Source organism: Thamnophis sirtalis, unplaced genomic scaffold, assembly GCF_051295495.1.
Source record: "Thamnophis sirtalis isolate CommonGarterSnake01/CBP01778 unplaced genomic scaffold, rThaSir2_p1.2 scaffold_2, whole genome shotgun sequence".
In the NCBI taxonomy this organism is placed as follows: Eukaryota; Metazoa; Chordata; class Lepidosauria; order Squamata; family Natricidae; genus Thamnophis; species Thamnophis sirtalis.
In genome coordinates, this window is record NW_028261382.1 from 67856535 (window position 1) to 67880384 (window position 23850).

General features: G+C 52.6%; 1 protein-coding gene across 6 annotated transcripts; it reads right to left on the bottom strand.

Moving 5' to 3' along the window:
• Nucleotides 1-1122: 1122 nt before the first annotated feature.
• Nucleotides 1123-23625, bottom strand: PATZ1 (POZ/BTB and AT hook containing zinc finger 1). 6 transcript variants are annotated; one of them, XM_014067426.2, is made up of 6 exons: nucleotides 21822-23613; nucleotides 18203-18266; nucleotides 13387-13458; nucleotides 10819-10990; nucleotides 5297-5434; nucleotides 1123-2723 (listed from the first exon to the last, which is right to left on the bottom strand). In XM_014067426.2, exons 1-6 carry the CDS (start codon nucleotides 23129-23131, stop codon nucleotides 2308-2310), a joined length of 2172 nt encoding a protein of 723 aa, XP_013922901.2. In that variant the 5' UTR covers nucleotides 23132-23613; the 3' UTR covers nucleotides 1123-2307. The 6 variants fall into 6 exon arrangements, with proteins under 6 accessions (XP_013922901.2, XP_013922900.2, XP_087562019.1 ...); XM_014067425.2 differs by having other exon boundaries at nucleotides 1123-2726; nucleotides 21822-23612; XM_087705893.1 differs by lacking the exon at nucleotides 5297-5434 and having other exon boundaries at nucleotides 1123-2726; nucleotides 21822-23620.
• Between the last annotated feature and the right edge of the window lie 225 nt (nucleotides 23626-23850).

The following is a 23850-nucleotide window of genomic DNA, read 5'->3' on the forward strand; positions in this document are numbered from 1 at the left end:
GATGTGGCTGGGCTCCTATCCTAACTGTTGGCACCATTGTGCTGCTGACATGTCTTTCCCGGCTGCCTGCCTGCCAGTGCCATTGTCACTGCTACCACCCAGCTTCACCGAGAGGCGGCAGGGGGAGGGGCTGTTGGTGTTCCTCTGAATGAACGAGATCCTGACTCTCCTAAGGCTCCTTCCCACCAGAAGGCCCTGCACTCCCAGCCCGAGCAAATCTTATCCTGCTCAGCAGAGGTTGGGGAGCATGTGCCCCCCCCAACCTCTTGTCCGTCTCCCAGAGCCTCATGCCATTCTCCCCTTCCCTCCCCAGCAATAGTACAATTGCCTTGTGGTGTGATTGGAAGCAGGCTTGCAAGCCGCAATTAAAACTAATCTGCTGCTGTTGACCTCAAGTGATGTGGAAGGAAACCAGGTTAGGCGATGGAACTGCAGAGTGGGCAACTCAGTTATTTATTTATTTTTAAAGGAGGGGGCATTGTTGATGACTGGGCTCTTTGGGGCAACCTGTTTGGAGGGCTGCCTATATTCCTGTGGAATCACAGGGGAAAGGGACAGACGGGCCTTTAGTCTGATCTAAGAAGGTTTATGTTTCCAGAGACAAAGCTCAGCACATAGAGCAGGGGTGTCAAACGCGAGGCCCTAGGGCCGGATACAGCCTATGGGGCGCTTAACGTGGTTGCCTGGAAAAAGCAGACCGGCCCGTGGTGCCTCTGCCAATAAAAACAGAGCTTGGGAGGGTTGCATTTCCCCCCCCCCCAGCTCCTTTTTCATTCTCAGAGGGCTGCAGGAGATTGTTGCAGCCGAAAACACAGCTCGGGAGCCCATTTTCGCTGGCAGAGCGCTTGGGCCACAAGTGCCCCCAACACAAGTGATGGCAAGCTGGCCATGCCCCCTGGCTATGCCCCCAGAGGTCAAACACAACCCTGATGCGTCCCTCAATGAAATCAAGTTTAACACCCCTGATACAGAGGGAGGGTGCACCCACAAAGGTGGCAATCAGAAATGGCATCTTCCCACCAGAACAATCTCTCTTCTGCCATCAAAGCACAGAAACACCTTTCAATCCCTGCGCCAAACAAATAAAAATAAATTTAAAAAATCAAAAAAGACAAAAGAAAGTTTAAAAAGTAACATTCTAACTTCTTTAATGCAGTCCAATTCAATAATTATTTTCTGCTTTGAAATCACTCTGTGAACTCTCTATTTATTTGCACAGGAGGTTGGTGGCACAAAAAAACATTATCATCTAATTGAAAATGTTAAACATCTGGAGGTCTTTATGCATCAACCAACCAAGAGTGCCCTCTTACCTTCTTTTAAAGTTTAAGCTTATTTCTCCCACCCCCAACTTTCTTTCCCTTTGCATAACTATATTATCCCGTAGACTTAAAAACAATCAACTAGGCAAGGTTTTAATTATGATACATCTAAAAAAAATTAATCCTATCCTAACATGACTGCTGCTTTAAGAGCTTTCTGTATAATTGCCCTGGAAGGCATTTCAGTAGCAAATCACTACAACAGGTCCTAAAATCATAAATGTAATAATAATAATAACCATAATTATAAGAGAGAGAGAGAGAGAGAGAGAGAGAAAGAGACAGGAAACAATGGCTGAGTATTGAGGGTCAGAAAAACAAGCCAACCACACAACTGAGGCGTCCCTGCACAAGGTCCTCCGGGAAGCCACTGCTATGCCCGCCGGGGGGGTCTCGGACAGCCTTCTGGTCAGCTCAGGAATCTGGTAGCATCTCCTCCTTGGGGCATCTCTCTGCTTCTTGCCAACTGCCCTGTCTTCTTGAAAGGAAATCGATGGCTGGCTTTGAGAAGCTGGCCTCCCGTGGATTTTCTTTTCCAAGGAAACAGCCACGCTAACTACTGGGTGCCACAGGAAGGGGGGGGGATGGGGAACGTGATGGTTGAGAAGATGTGAATCCTGAGCAGAGAGGAAGGCTGAAGGACAGAGCGCCAAGCTCTTTGCCAGCTGAAGCGGGACATCTCCAAATTCTGGATCCAGCTTTGGGGTATCTCTTTTGTTCACAGGATCTCCAAGCCAGGGCTCTGCCAGCCTTCTGCTCAAGATCTCCCATCCCCTCCATCTCCACCCTCCTACAGGGACTCTGCAGATGCTTAGCTGAAAACTGTCTCCATCCGGGGAAGGGCTTGGAGAAAAAAGAAAGAGGGGGAGGGGGGCACCTCAAGGGAATTTAAGTCAACCTCTCCCCACTCTAAAACTGCACCTCACAGCCACCTTCTCTAGAAAATAAACACTGACTGCTGCTGCTGCTTAAGAGCCAAGGCGCCTCACTTAGCATCTGGCCCCATCGGTTGCTGGTCAGCTTCTGGATCCACCAGAGACGAGGCAAATGCGGACTGCACAATCTGAAACCCAAATGACTCCAGGAGAGACATGTTCTGTTGGGGGGAAAAGGGGGACCCCAAGGCAGAGGCCAAGTCCCCCAGGGGGGCCCCCAAGGAGCGGACATGAACTTTCTGTATGTGTTTGTTGAGATAGGACTTGGATCTGAAAAAGCTGCCACATTCGGGGCAGGGGTACTTCTTATCCCCCTCTGACTCCAATTTGTTTTTGGTGACCACCATGTCACAGGAGAAGGAACCGTTGGCATTCTGTTTTTCGGGCGTCTTGAGGTCGCTGGCGTCAGAGAGGTCTCCGTAGGAATCTGAACTCTCAATCTGGTCCGAATGTGAGCATTTCTGGCCTTCTAGGAAGAGAAAGAAAATGGCGGTTTTCAAATCCAACAGTGGCGACCCGTTTCCCAGGGACGCCCCTTCTATTCCTTCTATCCCATGCAGTGGGAAGTCTAGCTGGGAAGTGCAGGCACAACTACCTTAAGGCCCACAAAGCATTAGGCCAGGAAGGTCCAACCTTGGCAACATTTCAGTCTCCTGGGCTTCTACTCTCAGGATTCCCCAAACAACCATGGGCGGCTGGGGGATTCTGGCAGTTGAGCCCCACAAGTCTTAAAAGTGGACCATCCCTCATTGGGCCCTGAGGGATACACGCCATGGCCCCAAGAGGCGCCTAGCTAAACTGGCCCAACTGAGGCCCAAGGCTGATTCCAAACCTGGGCTAATCGTCCTTCAAGACGGCAACATCATCAACGTGCGACAAAATGTCCCACGCCCTGTTTCAATCGGTCTCTGAAAGTCTCGTCCCCTGGGCTTATCCACTGCAGCTGCTGGTACCTTTATGGGCAAAGAGGACGTGTCCACGGTGTGAAAGTGCAACGGAAAACAAGAACAACTCCCCTCACTTGCCAATTCACAGGAGAGGAGCCGACGTCTGCCAGAGAGGTTTAGCATCCCAGGCCAAGGTATGAAGAGAAGCCGTATGGGAGAATCTGGCTGCAGCTGCAGGGGATGTTGCCTGCAGACACCCCCCCCCCCCCAGGCTCAGCCGCTTCTCTGGCTGGAAGTCAAGCACATTGAGAGGTGCAGCAGATGGGCCTCCCTCTAGGCTCTACCCGCTCCCCCATCTCCGTAGCCCATAAAATAGAGAAGAGGCCTAACTGCCCATCCGGCCTCTACCTGCCTCCCTTTGCCATGTCACTAAAGGCCCGGACAGCCCCCCCCCCCCCCGCCAAAGGTTTTCTTTCCTCTGCCCAGACACAACCCAAAGCTGGGCTCCTCCACTCAGCTGTCTGGGCTCAGGGGATTCGTCTCTTTGGGATCCAGCCACTGTCTTCATATGTGGGCTGAATCAGGCCCTGCAGTGAAGCCTCCTAGAGCCTATTTCTTTGGGCACAGCATGTGATGTGTGAATGCAGCATCTGCCTTGTGTGAACTCTGGCTTATGATTTATCATTTTGAATGAGCCCAACTGGGAAGCAGCTACTCTACGTTGCCACACCCTGCATTTGGGGGGGGGGGGAGGGTTGCAGAGGCCCTGCAAGGCTGCTCCAATACTGCTGACAGACCTGAGGGTAGAGCTGTGCCAGGGGCAGCAGGTCTGCACAACAGCACAATTTGTGCACCGAAAGGAAAGCACCACACATGAACGAAACCTCGCGACAGGCTCAATCAAGTCCCATTTTGGCCTGAGCCAGAAGACAACCTCAAAGCCAGTGGGGGTGATGGGCAGTGACACCGTGCCGGCCAGAAACGATTTAGAGCCCGGCTCCACCTGGGGGGACACGGGGGAGGCAACTGAGGAGGCACAGAAGAGAACAAGGAGTCGAGAAGAAGAACGTCCCTCAACTTCTAATTACTTTCCTCAGCAAACAAAAGCAGATCCTCCCAGCAGACCAACAGAACGGGCTCGATGCAAGCATGACAAAGGGGTGGAGAGGAAGGGCCCCTCTCACCCCCAAGGAATAAAAGCCCTGAGGGGCAGCCATGCCTGGAAGCTCTGAGGGCCTCTCCAAGCATGATGCAAGTGTCTTCTTCAGCCTTCAGAAGCCAGGACCCTATGTCCACTCCCACTGGGCAAGACTGCCTCCAATTGCTAGCAGGGTCTGCACCCAGGAGCCCCTTTGCATGCTAACACGAGATCAGCTGGAGCTGCACCGCCTCCCTGACCTCCATGGCTGACCACCTGTCTGGAGGCCATCAGAAGGCTGAGCTGTCCTCACACTGAGCAGCCTGCCCACACCTTGTCTTCTGCCCACAGGTGTGCCAGGCTAGGGCTCTCCGGATTCCCTGCCATAATGGGAAGGCTGCCATGGCATGAAGGCAGGAGGGGGAGAATTAAGCCCCCCTACCCCGTCCAGGAGGCAGTCTGGGCTACGGCACTAAAATGGATGCCAGAGGTCAGCCAGAGGCTTTGGAGGCTCCAATCTACCTATTGAGAAAATGCAGTTTCTCCAGGAGATCCTGGGCTACCAGTCTAGGATTGGGGGGTGGGTGGGTGGGGACAGGGACACACCCTTCTCTGGAAAATGCCAGCCATTCATAGTGAGGAAAACACTGATTTGAGGGTCAGAAAGACAACATCAGAACACGGGCTTCAAAAAAACTGCTCTCCAAGTGGAACACAATCCCAGAGGGGGCAGGGATGCCCAGAGCCCTGAGTGGATTTAAGAATGGGAGCAGCTCATCTGTGTGTCTTCAGCATGACAGTGAGGCAGACTCCCCCCGCCCCCCAGGCAGCAGAATCTCAGGATCCCAGCCGGGCCTCCCTTCGCAGAGCTGGGGGGTGCCCTGGAGGGCCTGGGCAAGGCCTTCCCTTGCTCCCTAAGTCCTTTGCTCAGCCCTGTGACGGGCCCTGGCCACCCACCTGTCCCCCCCCCCCACACCAGAGTCCTAGGCCGAGATCGGGGGAGGGGTCGCTTGCCTTTGATGCCATAGGTCCTGACGCTGTGGAACGCCGCTCCCCCATTCGGAATGGGCTCCGGGTGCCTGGAGACCTGGGGAAGGGGAACACCGTGGTGGGTTTTAACATGGACCTTTAAGTAGGAGGCAGAGGAGAAACCTAAACAAGACAAAAGGAGATGAGATCCTGCCACCAGCACCGACGCGCCTCTGCCTGTCTCCCCTCGGACCTCTCCAGCCGCTCCCAGGACTGGCGCGGCGGGTTTTGGAAGAGGCAACAACCTGCAGACGGTGCCTCTCCTTTGTGCCCCTCCGTTGGGGGAAAACTGCCCAGGCATGATGGAGCCAAGAAAGGACAATATTTGTCGCTCCAGGCTGAAATGAGGATCCTTGGTGCTCTCTGAGCTTGATTGTTTCCTTGCAGACGTTTCATGACCCAACTAGGTAATGTCATCAATGTTAGCACTAGCACTGATGATGTTATTTTCATTACAACCTATGACCACAACAGAGCCCAGAATTTCCATTGCTAAGCAAAGTGGTTGTTAAGTGAATTTCGTCCTATTTTATCATCGTTTTTGCCACGGTTGTTAAGTGAACCACTGCAAGCAAGCAGCCAAGCCCAGAGAGCCGAGGGGAGCTTCCAGGCCCAGCCGATGCTGCGGCAAGATGCGCCAGGGCTCTAGAATCCCTTCATGGCCGTGTCCCTTCCAGAAAATCACATACCAGGAATATCTTGAAACACTCAGGTCTGCTCTGCTCTAATATCCGATTGGCAGTCTGGAACAGGCCAAAGTGAGAAACTTTGGCCGAGAGGAGAACAATCCTCTGGAGAAGGGAGGTCTACTAACTCCAGTCCCATCAGACAGGACAGGACAACCTCTCCAGAACTCCCCACCAGCAAAACTGCAACTCTTGACACAGCAGGGCTGTCAGGTGAGGAATGGCAGGGATGGAGACTCCGCAGGCGACACAAACCCACCTTCTCCAGACAGCTGTTGGTCAAACACCACTAGACCCCCCAGGAAGAGCCAGGGGGCCTTTGAAAACTAAAGTCCACTCCCATCTCTCCTGCTGACAGGGTCCTCCTCAGGTCAGCAGGATCTCAGATGACGTCTTGCTGGCATTTCCTGCACGTCCAGGGAGTCTCTTCTCTATGCCAAGGCCCGAGACCCTTAAGCAGAGGGGCAAAGCCAGGTCCTTCTACCCCGTAGCCCTATTTCTCAACCTTGGCAACTTTCTCAACCTTGGCAACTTTCTCAACCTTGGCAACTTTCTCAACCTTGGCAACTTTACGATGGGTGGACTTCAATTCCCAGAATTCCCCAGCCAGCAAAGCACGGTCCTAACCCAAGAAGCTCATGGCTCACATGCCATTCTCATGTCTTTATGTTTCATTTTTCCTTAATGGAGGAAACCAGGCTGAGCCCCACATTTAGAAGATTAAGGGGGGAAGAGTTTCTCTTGTTTTCCCAAGAGAGAAAAACCACATAAGGTTACTTTGGGTAGAGTAGTTGTTGCAAAACTTTCAGGACACCAGAAACCTCTGCACCAGTCGCAGAACTTCTGGATTAAACAAGAGTGTGTTTCCTAGTAGTTTTTACCCCGATTTCTGGCTCTGAAAAGCACAGAAAGTCTCCAGACGGCTGCAGTTTCAGGGGCCCAGGGTGAAATAGGTCTGCGAAGGCTCCCCTTTGCTGGGATCACTTCCCAAATTCTGGGTTGGGCTGGAGCTCCTCAGAAACGGAATTTTCCTTCAAGGGAGCCCAACACTTATATCACATAGCAGTTGTTAAGTGGGTTTTGCTCCATTTTATGACTATTCTTGCCAGTTACTAAGCACATCACTGCAATTGTTTAGTGAATTTGCGATCCACCAGGGACTGAGACAGCTGTGGCGGTTGTGGAGGAGTTCCTGAGAGGGGGTGGGGGTGCTGTGCGCAGGACTCCTTTTGCCCCCACAGCCTGCTTGTTTAAAGGGACTGTCTCGTCCTCAGAAATGTCCAACAGCCCCATTTTCCTGACTCTTCCCCCCCTATTTAAAATTGATGGCTGTTTAAGGCTTTCTGGTTCCGGGCCTTCACGCTTCCTGTGCAAAACATTGCTTCTGCAGATGCGCTAAATATAGCAAGCAAATAAAACTACCCCTCGACTTATGACCTGAATTGAGCCCAAAATTTCTGTTGCTAAGCAAGATAGTTGTTAAGTCAATTTTGCACCACTTTTCCTGCCACAGTCACCAGGGCTGATTTCATTATATTAATTTATTATATGACTCTTATTAGTTTTATATGAGGTTTTATGTTCTGTAAGCTGCCTTGAGTCGCCAGGTGCAAATCAGCAGCAACATAAATTCCCTAAATAAAATAAAATAAATATGGTTCTCGAGTGAATCGGCTTCCCCATTGACTTTGCTTGTCAGAGGGTGGCAAAGGGAAATCCCATAACCCGGGACACTGCAACCGTCATACATATTAATCAGTTGCCAAGTGGCTGAATTTTGATCACATGGTCATGGGCCGCTGCAACAGTCGTTAAGTGTGAAAAATGGTCATGTCACTTTTTTCAGTGCCATTCTAACTGGTCACTAAATGAATGGTTGTATGTCGAGGACCCCTTGTACAGAAATAAGCTGTTGCTTCTCGCTCTGCAAGAAAACCCGTTTCATCTGCGGAAACCCTTGTGCCCGCTCAGGGCAGCTGCAGCCATGGCACCCAGGGGCCTCAGAAAGAAGAGCTTGGCCTTGCCCCCTGGATTGGGGGGGGGGGAGGGCAAGAGGGGCCTGGAAATCCCAGCCAGCCAGTCCAGCTGAATGCAGGAGGCCCCTGTCCCGTTCTGGGCCTTTGCAAACCTGCTTCTGAATGCCAGGGGGGAGTGCAGGGCTGCCAAGGGGTTGGGCGGGGCCAACTTCAGGACATTTTTTGCTTTCAACCTCAGCTTCTCCATTTTAGGGCTTCCACTGCAGTTTTCCTCTAATTCTGAGCTGGAAATGGAGGGAAGCCATGCCACCCATAAGTTGCTCGCAAATGGGAGGATTGCGGGTTGTCAGGCCCAGATAACTGGCAGCCTCCCCCTTTCCCAGGGCATGTGGCTGGGCTCAAGGTCTGTCGGTATCCCCTCAGGGCTGGCAGAATCCAAGTAGGTAAAGACAACAGGCTCTGGCTGGGCTTCTGGGTGTCCAAGGGGGCACCCAGAAGAACCCGCCTCAGCCTTCCTCTACCAGAAAACCAGAGTGGCAAGAGGCTGGGCAGATCGAAAATGACCAACATGCTATCTGGATGTCCACCAAGCAACCTACCCTTTTCCCACCCCAGATCAGCCTCCCAAACCCCATTTCAGCTACCGTTTCCTCCCTTCTCAGCCTCAGCAGCCTCCTCAGATGGACTTTCCTCGGGCTGCCTGCACGTTAACCTCAAATATTGAACACTATCAGCAAATAGATGCATCCAACCAGAAGGTGCATCTTAAGACAAGGATGCCCAGCCTCACTCAGAGTGGTGGCACCGTGGCTGAAACACCCCCCCCCCCAATCTCCAGTTCCACTCTTGAATGGGTCTTATGCCTAGGAAGCTCTTGCTGAGATCAGCCACCACCAGTTTCCCTGCAATTTCAATCTATGAATCTGTGTCCTCTACAACAGGAGTCTCCAAACGTGGCCACTTTAAGGCTCGTGGACTTCAACTCCCAGAATTCACCAAGCATCTGCTCTACAATAGTCTCCTCTGCTTTTTTGTAGAATGCTGTCCTTCTCCTTCTCTGGCATGTTTCCTCAAGGCTACACATCCCAATTCCTTCATAGGACTGATGCTTTTAGCCCCCTCCTCGTTTCCCCGGCCTTCCACCCCAATCCTCTGCTTCAGTGCAGGATCTCTGACAGACAACCATCCGGTCTCTGCCTGAAAGCCTGCAGCGAGGAGAACTCTCCACTTCATTTACTGGCTGACAGTTTCTGCACTTAGGAAGGGCCTCCTGACGTCTAACCTGAACCTCCTTCCTTTAACACACTGGTCTGGGTCTTAACTGCTGGGGCAACAAAATCTACTCATTCCTCTAAGTGAGAAGCCTTCAGAGGTTTCCAGAACTTCCCCCTGAACTGGATCCATATGCCAGAGCCCTTTTTCAATCGTGGTGCCCAAAATTGGACACAACACTTCGAGTGGGATCTGATCAGGACTGGGTAGAAGAGAGCAATTAGGTCCCATGACCTTGACCCTCTGCTCCTATTAACACATCATGTGTGCTTCTTTAGCATCTGCATGGCACTTCTGAATCATCTTAGATCCTAGAATGCCCTGGATAGATCTTTTTGAATTGTTATCTTCAATGCCTTTTATCCCTCCCTCCCGGTTCTGTGTCATCTACAAACTTTTCAAGTCCCGCCTCAAGTCTCCCATCCAAGTCCTTGATAAATGCTGCACAGGGCCTGGGGCAGTCCACTCCAAGTGTCCCTCAACTGAAGGGGATCCATTAAGTACAATCACCTGTGTCACAGTGGTATGGTTCAGCTCATCCATTGCCATTTTATTATGGAGAAAATTATGAGAGACTTCCTGACTGCTTTGCTCATCTCCTGATCTACTAAAACTATAGCTCCCTATTTTTCTTGCCTTCCACACTCCCACAAATGGAGCAGGTTTCTCATAGAAAGATCATTTTGCCCCGCCTGGAGTCTAAAGAATATATTACCACTGATATCACTCGCAGTCATTATTTGCGACATCCAAACCGAGCCATCTAAGAATGAAACAGCTTTAGCCCTTCCATCGTTTCTTTTTTGGCTACAGCTGCAATCTCACGCATCCTCCCAGAGGGACTCCCCATGGAAATAAAGGGGAAGGATCATGGAGCAGAGCCAACGCCGGTTCACATGTTTGGAAACTTAGGCCACAGCCCAGAGGCTGCAATGGGAAAGATCCTTCAGGGCTCAGGGAGGCTTTTCTGAGTAAGAGAAAGACACGCCTTGCAGAGTGACGCACCCAGTCATTGCGGAGGGACACTGCTGCCATGCCCTCATTTGGCAGAAGGGCTCATTTGCCCTGCACACTAGGAGGAATGTGCGGGTGGCTCCCCCCCACCATCCCAACCTCATCCCCCTTCTTGGAAATGCTGGGCTCTGGGATTCCTGGTGTTTCTGCTTGGGAGAATGGGAGCAGCTTCAGCCAGAGAAAGTGAGAAGTCAGAGGCAGAGCCCGGAGTCCTCCCCCTTGCCCAGGTTGGAGGTGATTCAGAGAGCAAGACGGGGTGCTGGTTCATGCATAGGTTATGCACCTACTCTACGCCCAGAGCTTCATGTTGGACCCCTGGTGCCTGGAAGGAACATCCAGAATGACCGTCCAGAAGCACCAGGGCTGCAGCAATGGAAGATGGGGTGCAGGGCCAGATCTGGGGGTCTTTTGTGTCTGAGAGTCAACAAAAAACAGGCTCAGGAGGAACATCCTTCTGTTGAATGGAAGAGTTGCTCTCCTCCTCCTCTGGAGACCCAATTGGCTTGAATCAAGCCACCTTCCCACCCGCTTAGCCCGCCAGCAGCAGGAGGCCCATTACCTCTGTTGCAGATGGTGCAGAAGTTGCTTGGTCCTTCGCTGTGTTTCTTCAAGTGATCCGCCATGTACGCGGCCCGCAAGTACTTCCCGCAGACCTGGCAGGGAACTTTGTCTTCGTGGCAAGCCAGGTGAGAGCGCAGCCGGTCCCGGGTGGCAAAGGAAGCGTTGCAGGTCTGTGGACGGCAACAAAGGGACATTATCCAGGTAGGGGCAGAAAGGGACTAAGCTTTGCTGGGGTTGCTTGACCACAGAGTTTTGAGTCAGGCATTTGGCTGAGCCGTAATTCACCCTTAGCTACAGCTCCACAAGGGCAGGGTTGTTGTGCCCAAACCCAACCTACGTCATAGCCCTCTTTCTGCCTCATCTGCCTAGGGGGCTGCAGCTCCAAACTCACAGACACCCCCCCCCGCCCCACCATTCAATTGTTACGGTCAAAGGATGACCAGGACTGCCCTAAGCCAGAAGAGCCAAATCTGAGCCCTTGCACTGAGATCCGGCGGCATCACGGCTGACCCAACAGAAGCCCCTCTGAGGGCTCCTCGCTAGCAAGAGATGGTCACTCAATGTTCAGGTTTTTTTTTTTTTTCTGTTCAGAGAGGAAAGATACAGCTGGGGAAGCCAAGAAGCAAATGGCTGTGAAGGAAACATCTCCAAACCATTTCCCATGGGGACACAACCGACAGCCGCCTTTTTCTTCATTGCTTCCATAAAGTTGCCAAGAAAACAACAGGGGTGCCTTCCTATACTTGAGGGGAAAGGATAGCCTAACATCTCGATACCAATGTGTCCCGATCTGGGTGGCCACAGTGGCAATCCCTTTGCAGTCGCTCGGGACTTTTTGCCCCACCAACTAGGGTGGCCTCAACAATGCAAGAGGTTCTTGGAGGAACCCCAGGATGATCCTGCAGCTCCTCTCCTTCGTATCAAAATGTCTCCTTTAGGGATCTTTGTTGGGCAAATAATTTTGCCCCTGGAGGAGCTGCACTACCAGCCATGCCCATGTTGTGGCCCACAATGGGATGACCAAAAAAAAGGGAAGGGCTGTGCAGCTAAGCCTGGTAGCTGGGCATCGAAGGGATCCCTCGGGACCTTCTGATGATCAGCTGAGGGTGCTGAGCTGCTCCTGGAGAACCGAGGAGGCGTATTTAATAGCATTTGTGTCTGCAACACAAGGGGGTGCAACGTGGATGGCTAATGTTGCACGAGGAAAGGATGCTGGGATTTCAAATGATGAAAGCCAAAAGGTGACCTATTTTTCAGGTAAGTGAAGCGAAGACCTGGCACTGAGCAAAAGAGCACACGGGAGAAAACGCCAAGAGGAGCCGAAAGCAGAAGCCTCAGGGAGAATGCTGAGGGCTCTACAGTCCCATTCAAAGTGCTGTTTCACAATCAATGGAAGTGGAGCCCTTTGGAGCTGAAGACTTTTGAGGGTTGGGGGGCATAGGGCTGTTCTCCTCAAAGCATCCCTTTTGATTCGCATGCAAAAGCTATTCCCCCTCTTCACGATCGCTTCCCATGCCCAGCAATGTCACCCGTGAAAAATAAAAGGCAATTTTTATGACTCCAGTGGGAAGTTACCAGTCAATTGGCCATTAAAAAAGCCCATCAGTTATGGGTTGCAGAGCTCCATGATAGCTATCTTCGTGGCCATACGGGGAATCCTCAACTAGCAACCACAATCGGAACGGGAAAATGAGTCACTAAATGGTGTGGTCATCAAATGACCACATCCAATTTCACAACTTTTTCTGCAGTCATTATGTTAACCGAGACACCAGGTGATCCTGATCTGTGGCCTTTTCTGCCGGATTCCCTGTGGCCTGGGCTTCTCAAAGCCGACTGAGAGGTTGCAAATGGAGATCCTGGGATCGGGGGGTCCTGCAGCCATTGTGAATGAAAGCTGATCGCCGGACATGATCGATCATGTGACTGTGGGGACGAGGCAACAGTTGTAGGTGCCAGGACCTCACTTAAAAATATCACTTAAGAACCGTCCTAATTCTAACAGTCATCAAACGAATGGTAATACAGTATGTTGGGAACTATTTGTAAAAGGAAGAAAAGAATCACTTTATTTATTTATGTATTAAATTTATATGCTGCCCGTCTCCTTGATTGACTTTTCTCCTACACTTGTAAGCAATTCCACCCCTCTCGGGAGGGTTCAGGATGTCCCACCAACTTATTCCCCCCTCTCCTTCAAGAGAAATTCCCAGTAACCGGTGCTTGACAACATTTAATTTGCTCATCTCTCTTGGTGCCAAATGACAGCTTATTCCCAGTCAAAATTAAAGGACTGGAAGGTAAAATAAAAATCATTTTAAGAGAAGCCAAAATATAAGATCCAAAATGCAGAGGTCAGCTTATCAAGCAAGACCCAGAAAGTTTAAAATAAACCACATATTGTTAATGCTTTTTAAAGAAGGGTAAAACATTACAGGAGACCACTGTTCTTAACAACAGTGGTAAATAAGTAAAAGGTCGAGTAGTTTCCTGTCAAGCATGGCAAATATAGTAAGCAAAGAGAAGTGTGTTTATATTGAAACAATAAACAGTGTTTAAGAAATACCTCTTGAAGTTTCAACTGTTCTATGGATGTAGAGGTCTCTGAGTTTATCCCCTGGAAGCTGGAATTTTCCTGCTAATAGGCAGGAAGTAAGAAAGATTAGAAAATGAAGACTAATTCCTACATCAACATCAGTGGGGAAGACAATCAGTCTTCACAACCCACCCACTCCAGACTCTCCCCAATGGCTAGAGGGGAAGAGGGGCACTTGGAGGGCAGTGAGAAGGAGAAGACCACCCACAGGAAACTCCTGCGTTACGTCCCCATTTCTCTAGCCACTTTGGGGGGCTCCACCCTTGGATAGGTTTACCCCGAAGCAGGTTTTGCGGTTCCACCACAAAAGCGCGTAGGACAAAATCGCGCTCGACAAAAGCGCGCTGTGACGTCATCACAGCGCGACGAAAAAGATCGAAAAAATGTAAAAATAAAGCTAAAATCTTCCCCTAACCCCCCCAAACCTAACCCTAAACCTAACCCTAACCCTAACTCTTAACCTAACCCTAAACCTAACCCTAAACCTAACCGTTAAAGTAACGAAAAACGTAACGCTAACCCTTATCCTAACCCTAACGCTAACGCTAACGCTCTAAAGCTAACCCTAACCCTTACCCTAACCCTAACCCTAACCTTAACCCTAACCCTTACCTTTATGTGAATCGGCTTGCTTTAATTTAATTTTTATTAATTTTTATTTGAATTTTTCGATCTTTTTCGTCGCGCTGTGATGACGTCAAAGGCGCGATTTTGTCGATCGCGCTTTTGCCGTCCGCGCTTTTGACGGGTCACGGGTTTTGCTGCAATGTCTGAACCAGCCCCCCACCCCCCAAAAGCTTCTGTTCTCAGGTCCACAGTCCTCAGGAGGATTGGACTGTGATTGGCATCTGGGCTCATCCACCCTCCACAACAGCCAGCAACTCTGGGAACTGCTTGGCCTCTCAACAAGGGAACAACGGCCAAGCGGATTGAAAGCAAGCTGGAAGCGCCTGTGTTTTGATCTCGGCTCCTCTTATTAAAGGGAGCAGAGTTTCCTAAACTGTGGTTGTACTTTTCGTTCCTGGGGGCATCTTCCCTGCAGAAGAGAACCAAAGTGCTCTGGATAGAAACTGCAGCTGGAGAGATTCGGCTACCTGAAATCAAGACAGTTCCTGAGGATGGGAGGGGGAATCGAGTCCTAACGATGATGCCACGTTTCTTTCCTAAGGTGCCGATTATGAGGCATAAAATTATGACGACATAAATAAATTCATCAAGTGCAAGTACACTTACTAATCACCAAAAACTTCCATTCAGGAGACATTTCCTATGTTGAAAGTATAATTTGCAATTTAATGTACTTGTTGCTTCTTAAGAGAAGCAAACTTCTATTATTTCTTTTTGTTTGTTTGTTTGCATACCTTGTTACCCCAGAACAAGGTATTCTGGTAAAGAAGCAAAAAAAGAATAACGATGATATATATAGGTTTTCGCGGGTGTTAGTATGTAGGTCTCTAGTTGTTTGGGTTTTCTCCCGCGTAGAATTGGAGATGTCTTGGCGACGTTTCGACGAAGTCTCATTCGTCATCTTCAGGCGGCTTCAGACTACTTCAGGTTTGGTGTTTCCAGGAGTAGGTCCTGGAGGTCCTACTCCTGGAAACACCAAACCTGAAGTAGGTCCTACTCCTGGAAACACCAAACCTGAAGTAGTCTGAAGCCGCCTGGGTCCCATTGTGAGACTCCCCAGGCCAGGCTATATGGCCATTTCTGTCTTCTCCAACCCAGCGACTTCCAGACCCAGCCCACCTGGTGCTAACGGCTATGGCAAGGTTGCTTACACTTGCTTCTTCTTCTGCAAACAGCTCGGTTGCCTTCTATATTAAGCAGAGAAGTGCTGCTCACATCTCGGTGCGAGGCCACAAGGAAAAAAACATAGTAACAGGGGCTGCTGATTAGCAGACTTTGAGGGGGGTGCTTCCCAATATTGGGAGGGAAAAGGGGAGTCTGGTAAGCAGAGCTTGCCTTTTGCTCATCAACTGGACAATAGAATACAGAATAACAAAGTTGGAAGGGACCTTGGAGGTCTTCTAGTCCAAACCCCTGCTCAAGCGGGAGATCCTAGACCATTCTGGGCAAAAGGCTGTCCAACCTCTCCTTAAAAACCTCCAGTGATGGAGAACCCACAAGAGCCAAAAAGGATCCCTGACTAAAGCAGGCAATAAAACCCTTGTTAAAGAAAACTTCCCTTGGCTTGGAGAATCTCATGGCTGATCCCAAACATCCGATTACTGGCTAAGTGACCAAGAATGCAGAGGCCCTAAAGCTGTGGTGGTGAACTTATGGCATGCCTGCCAGAGGTGTCACACAGAGCCCTCTCTGTGGGCACGCACGCCATCGCCAGCTGCTCTTCTGGTTATAGCTTCAGGGCAGCTGAAGGATCCTGCATCTACTCAGTCAGGGATTTCCATGTGAGACTTCAGCTCTATCTGTTCCTGGACCTCCTAAAATGTCAGTCCCATCAAGCAGGGGATCCTGCCTCCCAGCCCCCTGGCGACTGGGGCACTGTTTTACAACCAGTCCATCTCGCCTGTTGGATGAGGAGACCCCCTACTGGAAATTGGCACTAACAGCTTGTTCCCAGCACTTGTGAACATCTGCATGAGACCAGAGGAGCCCTGAGGCTGTGTGTCCCTTTTGAATGGGGCGAGACCCAGCTGTGTTCCTATTTTCCCACATCTGAATGGAAGCAGCTGGGTTTATGTTTTGTTGCTGCCGAAGTCTGCCAGGGCTGGACAAAGGCAAATAAACGGAGCTTAAGTCCAGATAAGACGGAGATGCTGCTAGGATTGGGGTTCAGCTTGTTCTGGACTCCCTCGAAAGAGCAGATCCACATCTAGAGACCCCTTGGCTGTCGCTGGATTTACAGCCGATGACGACGGCAAGGAAGAGCTCCTGCACAGCTCCTGCATGCCTAAGGTGCTGGCCGTGATGGCAATTGGCAATTCCTAGAAACACCCAAACAGGCTAACCTGGGAAACAACTGAGTCTAGCCCTGACACCCCCCTCCCCCTCCCAAACTCATGCTAGCTTCAGCATCTTTCAAGGCCAAACAAACCCACTTCCCTTCCTGGTGAACATTCACCACTTCCAGCACGTAAAAGTCTGCAGAGCATTCCCACAGCAATTTCCTCCCCAAAGAAACCTGCTAACATTTAACTTTGCCAATCTTCTTGGAGCCAAATTAAAATATTTTTTTTCCACTTGCAGGATTACTGGGGACGATTTCCTCTCCCCCTTAATCCTGGATGATTCCAGAAGACTGATTGAGGCTGCGACATCAGATGGCTGCCACCCATTTCTAAAGTGAATATGCTACGAACCCCACAGCTTAAAATACCCACCCCCCCTTTCTAACTTTATTCAGTTCAGGCTCTTTTGAGGACACTCCCCCCCCCCAAAAAAAAAAACACCTTCAGCCTGTAGTCCTCCCAATCTTGGTTTGGGATCTATTACAGCTAGTCCTCAATTTATGACAATTGGGACCAGAAATTGCATCACTAAGCAGTGTAGCTACTAAGAAGGTCATCGCTTGACTGGAACCAATTTTATGATCATTTCTTTACCATGGTCATTAAGTGAATCTGCTTCATTTGCTGACTTTTTTGGTCAGAAGCCAACAGGAAGATCACAAATTGTGATAATGAGATTGCAAGACACTGCAACCCTTGTAAATGCAAGCCAGGCACCCGAAGTGCAACCACATGACCACAGGGTGGTACTACGGACATAATTTTGAGGACAGGCCATAAATCACACTTTTAAGTATTGTTGCAACTTCAGACCATTGTTAAATGAGTGGTCGTAAATCAAAGACTACCTGTATTACTAATTCTGCTAACAAATCCTGAAACGCAACCCATCTTCAGAGGATGCTTAATCCCCTTTAATCCCAGTTAATTTCCACCAGAGTTCTGGGGCTCAACCAGCCTTACCTTCCCCAGCACCCAGTCAATGTGTGTGCCCCTTCCCCAAACTCGCAGCAGCAACAACACTGGGGTATTATGAAAGCTGAAGACCACCCACCTGAGAGTATCCAGGCTGGAAAGGCTGGCCCAACATGCTTGAAATGGGGGAAAGGAAATGGGGTGAGTGGGTTGTACAATTATGGACAAGAGGAAAAAAGACCCCCATAGCCACAGTAAGGCCCTACAGCATCCTGAGAGTTTGACAGGAGTTTCACCGTTTCTAAATTGCTTGGTTTTAGTGCAAAGGGGAAAGAGTTTTTTCTTCAAATCCTATTAAAATTCCATTTTCAGTGGATTATCTCTGTGCTTTAAACTTCAACTGCAAACAAATGTAGTTTGCAAGTATGGAAGGAAAACTCTGCACATGCTTTGCTTTCTCTTGTTCTGCTTCAGCCACAAGAAGCCTCAAGAGAGAGCAAAGAAGAAGCAACCGATTCCCAAGGTCATGTTCTGAAGGCTGCTCAGGCAGGGAGGGATCATCCAGGAAATGGGGTTCAGGGGCTAGTTAGTGTTGCCCCCAAGCTATGGCCAGTTCTTGTTGAACAGGCAGAAGAAGAGGCACAGGAAGGGAGAAGCCCAGTGTCTGATAGGGGAAAGCCAAGCTGTAAAGAAAGAGATCCAAGGCTGGGGAGGAGGAAGGGTCTTCCAGGGAAGAAGAAGGCAGCTGGAGAAGCCAAAGACGACATCAGGAAGCGGCCAGGAGGTCCAACGGCCTCTGGACTCTACTGCAAGCAATGACCACCCAAGAGCTCCAACTCCACTGCAAAGGCATGCTTTGTTTTAATCTAATGAACACCTCCACCCCATCCCAGGATACTTACCTGACATTTGTGAGGCCTCTCTGATGTGTGCACCTGCTTGATATGCCCATTCAGGTGGTCAGGCCTTGAAAAAAAAACAACGACGACAAGCATGACTCCATCTGCAGGCTTACTCCTTGGACACACAGTTCAGCCACATACTCTCAAGGGACCTCCAGAGGTGTGGAAGTGCCACAGCTCCACAGACCCCACCCACCCACCAATCTCCTGAAGAGCCAGGAGGCCCTCATGCCACAAGTGAAGATGGTCTGCACAGGCTTCCAAGACCCCAGTGGCCTCCAGGTGGGGCTGCAGCCAGAAATGTCCTAGAGGAGACCTCTGGGCCACCTGAGCTGGGCCTGCTTGTCCAAAGACCAACATCACAATCTAATGGTCCAGCCCCGGATCCCTTACAGAACCCTCGTCCCCTTGATATTGAGCAAGAGGATCTCATGGACAAGGCCCATCTGCCTACTGCCTGGTTTTGCTCTCCTCTAGGCAGGAGAGTGGATGGAGAGGAGGCAGCCCTGCTTATCATCCAGCAGACATACGTATACATGCACACACACCCACAAAACACACACCCACAAACACTTTTCTAGACTCCCCATCTCCCTCAAGGTGGGATTTTGTACAGTATATGTCCACATTTTAGTGTGAAATGTGAATACATGTTGGAGGTCCATTATGCCATATGCTAAATAACTTCTACATCTGAGGAGTGCAGGGGTTGAAGGCCACCTTCAGGGAGGCATTTTCTCCCTTCTCCCACTTTTACGGCAGGGATCTCCAACCTTTGCAACTTTAAGACTTGTGGACTTCAACTCCCAGGATTCCTTAGCCAGCGTGACCTTAAAATTGCCAAAGTTGGAGAGCACTGCCGTAAAAGTGTACCCCACAGTGAGCTTCATTCACTTTCATTCTTTTTGGAATGAATGAGCTGGGAGGAACCTCGGAGGTCTTCTGATCCAGCCCCCTGCTCAAGCAGGAGAACCTATACTACAGCTCTTCAGGGGCCGTGTGCCATCAGACAATATCTCACACAAGCATTAAAGGCAGGAATCTCACCATCAAGATCGCAGGTAGTCTCAAATACAAACGCCCAAATCAGGTGCCTCCAAACTTGGCAATTTTAAGACTTGTGAACTTCAACTCCCAGAATCCCCCAGCCAGTATAGCTTAGCCAGAGTTGAAGTTCACAAGTTTTCAAGTTGCCAAATTCAGCCCAAATCCCGAGGCCTTGCCTATCATGCAAGAATATGGAAAGCTCAAGAGACGTGGTCACCTCATGCAGGTTCTACCCACTTTGGGTTAAAAAAACAGCCTGGCTGGCATTGCGTGGGATCTTCTGGGCTGTTGTGGGCAGAGCTGCTGTACTCTGGCTGATGCCAACTCCCCCCATGCCTTTCTTCTAAAGCCAGCAACCCTCAACCCACTTACCTGGATGGAAGCCTTGCTAAACTCAGTGGCACTTACTTTCATCTATAGGGCTGTCCTAAGGAGCCCTCCTGTGGTCATCCAAACAGCCTAAGAGGAGCATTCCCCTTCTTCAGAGAGCTGCAAAGATGCCAGGCCACAAGGCACAGGGCTGCTCCCATCTCAGTTCTCCGCACAGTGGCTGACTCAAAGAGTAGTGCCCCTTGCCACCAAGCCTTTGGGGATGCCCCTGCCACTTCTGAGGAAAGCAGCCCAAATCCAGGCTAATTTCAGGGGCTCATTTGGTCAAAGGAAGGAAAAGGGACCCTTCGCTCCATAAAGGCCAGGGGCTTGCCAGGAAAGGAAGAAGACGTCCATCTCTGTGGCTGTCGTGTCGTGAAGGGCGGGTCTGGGAAGAGATGCCACTCAGGCTGAGGCCGGAGGGGCGCCAGGCCCTTTCTGAGGCGCTGAGACTCTTCAGAAAGGGGAGCCTTGCATATGCGCGTCACAGGGTGCCCCAGTTGCCATCTTTCCTCCAGCTCCTCTGTGCCAAGGCAGCTCAGGCACGCCAGAAGGAAAAATAGCGTCTGGGCCACCTGGAAAAGGTTCCTAAGGCCGCCGGCTGCCAAGCAGGGCTATGGCATGGATTCTGACCGCCTGCTCCTAGGCAGATGCACACAAGACTCTTGCCAGGCTCAACGAGGCTCTTTTGTCCCTAAAGGGGAGGGTCCTGAATGGGGGGGGGGCTTTGTTGCCCTGTCTGGACAGGTGGCATTCAAAAAAATTTCAGCAAAGTGAGGTCCTTGGATCAAGCAGGAAAGGAGGACATTAATTAAAGGGAGCCTCCAAAGCCACATTTCTTTCAGGCAATCCAGAATTGCCAGGATACGGCCACCCCTTAGCTTGTCAGCAGTCCTGACTCAGGGCTGTTTGGGGACAGGGCAAGGGGTCTACTGTGGCCCACCCCTCACCCTAAAGTGGAAGAGAAGGACACTGTGATTGGCTGCCTGCATAACTCAAGCCAAGCCCCACATCCGATCTGGCTCAGTCTATAATGTGAACTTAGTCACAGTCATTTTCTCCCTTTAGACCAGGGGTCTCCAACCTTGGCAGCTTTAAGACTTGTGGACTTCAACTCCCAGAATTCCTCAGTCAGATGGCTGAATAACTCTGGGAGTTGAAGTCCACAACTCTTAAAGTTGCCAAGGTTGGAGACCCCTGCTTTAGACACTAGGAAAAGTCAGCCCTGCAAAGCTTCCTACCAGGCTGGTCCTCCTGCCCAGGCCGCCCCCACTTCTATCTGCTCTCATCACCTTAATGGGGCTGAGGGCCCAGGAATCTCCCAAGCCTGAAAGCAGTAATTTAAGAACAGGATCTCATTGTTAAAAATACGATCGATTCCCCCAATCAGGGGAATCTGGATCTATATTTTTACTCAGGAGAAACCATTGGGAACTGTGACCTTCAAGTCAATGTGTGTAAACCATAATAATACCTTTGGGGGGGAAAAGGAAAGAAACAGGAAGGATGGGGGAGCAGCAGCAATGACAATCACCCCCCCCCCACTTTTCCCCAGTAAACTAGAACTGGCAACTTTAAGACTTGTGAACTTAATTCCAAACCTCCCAGAATTCCAGAGCTGGCTGGGGAATTCTGGGAGTGGGAAGTCCACAAGTCTTAAAGTGGCCACGGCTGGACATCCCTGCAGTGAACCATCTGCAATCCTGAAGCTGCTTCCCTCCTCTTTAGGCTGCAACCCAAACCGTGGAAGCCACTAAGGGCAAAGCACGGAGATATCCAAGAGGCTAGAAGTGGCTGAACTTTGGGTGCCCTTCTGAAAAGGAGCCTTGTATAGGTGGGGCCCGAGAGTCTGTCTCCATAAACAGAAGCCAAAGCATGAAATCCCCAATCCTAGGTGGACACAACAGCCCCACCTGTCATAAATAAAGGGCCCAGGAGACCCAAGTTGTGGTCCCTGAAGAGGCCAGGTCCCTCTGCACACCTGGATGGCTTCACCCCTTCTTGAAGAGCTGGGCGGGGTTACAATCTCTTTCCTGCTGCCCCACTGAGAATGTCCTGAGGCAGGGGTGGGAGAGCGGTTGGAGGGGTGGGCTAGAGACTGCCTGCCTGCCTGCCTTTCTCCCTCAACCTGCTGCCCCCAGGGGGCTGGGGGGGGGGGCGCTGGACCTCAGCCTCTCTGAACCCAGCAGCGCCTCTCTCTTACCTAGAGAAACCTTTTCCACAGCTCTGGCAAATGTAAGGCTTCCCCACCGAACCGTCATGGGAACGGACGTGGTAGGACATGCGGTCTTTCCTCTTGAAGCGGAGGCCGCAGACGGGGCACGAGTAGGGCTTCTCGCCGGAATGGGACAGCTTGTGCCGGTTTAGGTGGTAAACATCCCGGAAGATCTTGCCGCAGATCTCGCAGGCCACCTGCTTCCTCGTCCGGCTGCGCTTGCGGGGCGCCTCGGGATCCTCCAGGCCGGGCAAGCCGTTCTCGCTCAGCCGCGGCGGGGGCAGGTCGATGTAGCCCAGCTGCAGGCTGGTCACCCCGTGCTGCGCTTCGTGCTGCCGGAGCCGGTTGGCGTCAGTGAAGACCTTCCCGCAGAGGCCGCAGGGCAGGATGCCGGCGTCGCGGAGCCCTCCCGGGGCGCTGAACATCACCGAGTCCAGGAGGTTGGCCTTGCGGGGGCGCCCCCGGCCGCGCTTGCTGCCCAGCGAGGGGCCGGCGCCGCCCACGCTCTGGAAGGGCGAGGCCAGCAGGGGCGGCGAGAGGGGCCCGGCCACCATGGGCAGCCGGTCCACGCCCTGCAGCATGGGCAGCGAGGCCTGGGCGGCGGCCGAGAGCACCGCCCGCGTGGCCTCGTCCTCGGGCATGCCGGCGATCCCGTTGCCGTTGGGCGCCAGGCCGGCGCCGTTGGTCATGTCCAGCGGGAAGCCCAGCTCGGCGGCGGATGCGGCGCCGGGGCGGAAGAGCATGACGTCGGGGCGGGCGGCGGGCGGCACCAGGATCTGCACGTTGGACTGCTTGATGACCTCCTGGCAGATGTCGATCACGGAGCGCATCAGCAGGAACTTGGCGGCCGTCATCAGCTCCGGGAAGCTCTCCAGTCGCACCACGATGCGCGACGTGTAGGCGAAGTCCAGGATGTCCCCGAAGACCTTGGAGCTGATAGTGTGCATCTCCAACTCGCGTGCCCCGCCGCCGCCAGGACCGGGCCCCCCACCGGGGCCGCCCCCCGCCTCGCCGGCGCCCCCCTCCGGCGCCCCGGCGCCCTCGCCGCCCAGCCCCTGCGCGCTGAAGACCGACTCGAAGTACTCGCTGCAGGCGGCCAGCACGGCCCGGTGCGCCGGGAAGCTCTCGTCGCCCACGCGCAGCAGCACGTCGCAGAAGCGCCCGCCGTTCTTGCGCTGCTGGTTCAGGCTGTGCAGCAGGTCGGCGCTGTGCCGGCTCACCTGGTAGGTGTAGCAGCTCGGCGGGGTCGCGCCGCAAGGGTTACTGGCGGCGGCGGCCGCCTCGTTCACCCGCTCCATCGGGGCGGCCGCGGCGCCGCGCTTACCTGCCTGCTGTGCCCGGCGGCGGCCGGCAGGAGGCGCGCGCCCGCCTCCCCGTCGAGGGGTCGGGGCGCGCGCCCGTCAGGAGGCCGCCCGCGCGCCGCCCGCGCCCTCCAACAGCCCCGGGCCCGGCCGGGAGCGCGCGCGCGCCGTCCGCCCGCGAGTCCGGCGGCTGCGAGGAGGAACAAAGGCCCGGCCGACGCCGGCAGAAGAGCGCGGCAGGGCGCGAGGGGGGTGCAGCAGGCCCCGGCGGGTGGCTTCTCCACGGGCCCAGACGGCGTGGCGCGGCGAGCCGCGGGCGGCGGCAGCAGGCTGGGCCGGGGTCTCTCGAAGGCCGTCGGCGCGGCGGGCGCGGCGCGGGGGGGCTCCCTCCCTTCCTGGGTGTGCGTGCGTGCGAGTGTGTGTGTTTGCAGAGGAGGAAAGATGGCAGCGGCTGCACTTCCTCTTGCACTTTCACCTCTGGGGGGGGAGGAAGGGGAGGGGGGGCTGTCCCCCACCCCCCCGCCGCAAAAGTAGGCCGGCCGCCGCTCTGGGGTCTCCGCCGGGCCGCCCCTCGCCGCCGCCCGACCCCCCCGCGCTGCCCCCCGTGTCAAGACCCCCCCCGCGAAGCGCCCCCCCCGCGCCGTTGCCGCCTCCCCTGCCGCCCGAGCGGTGCCCCCTCCCCGCTTCCTGCCCCCTCCCCTCCCCGCGCCTCCGCC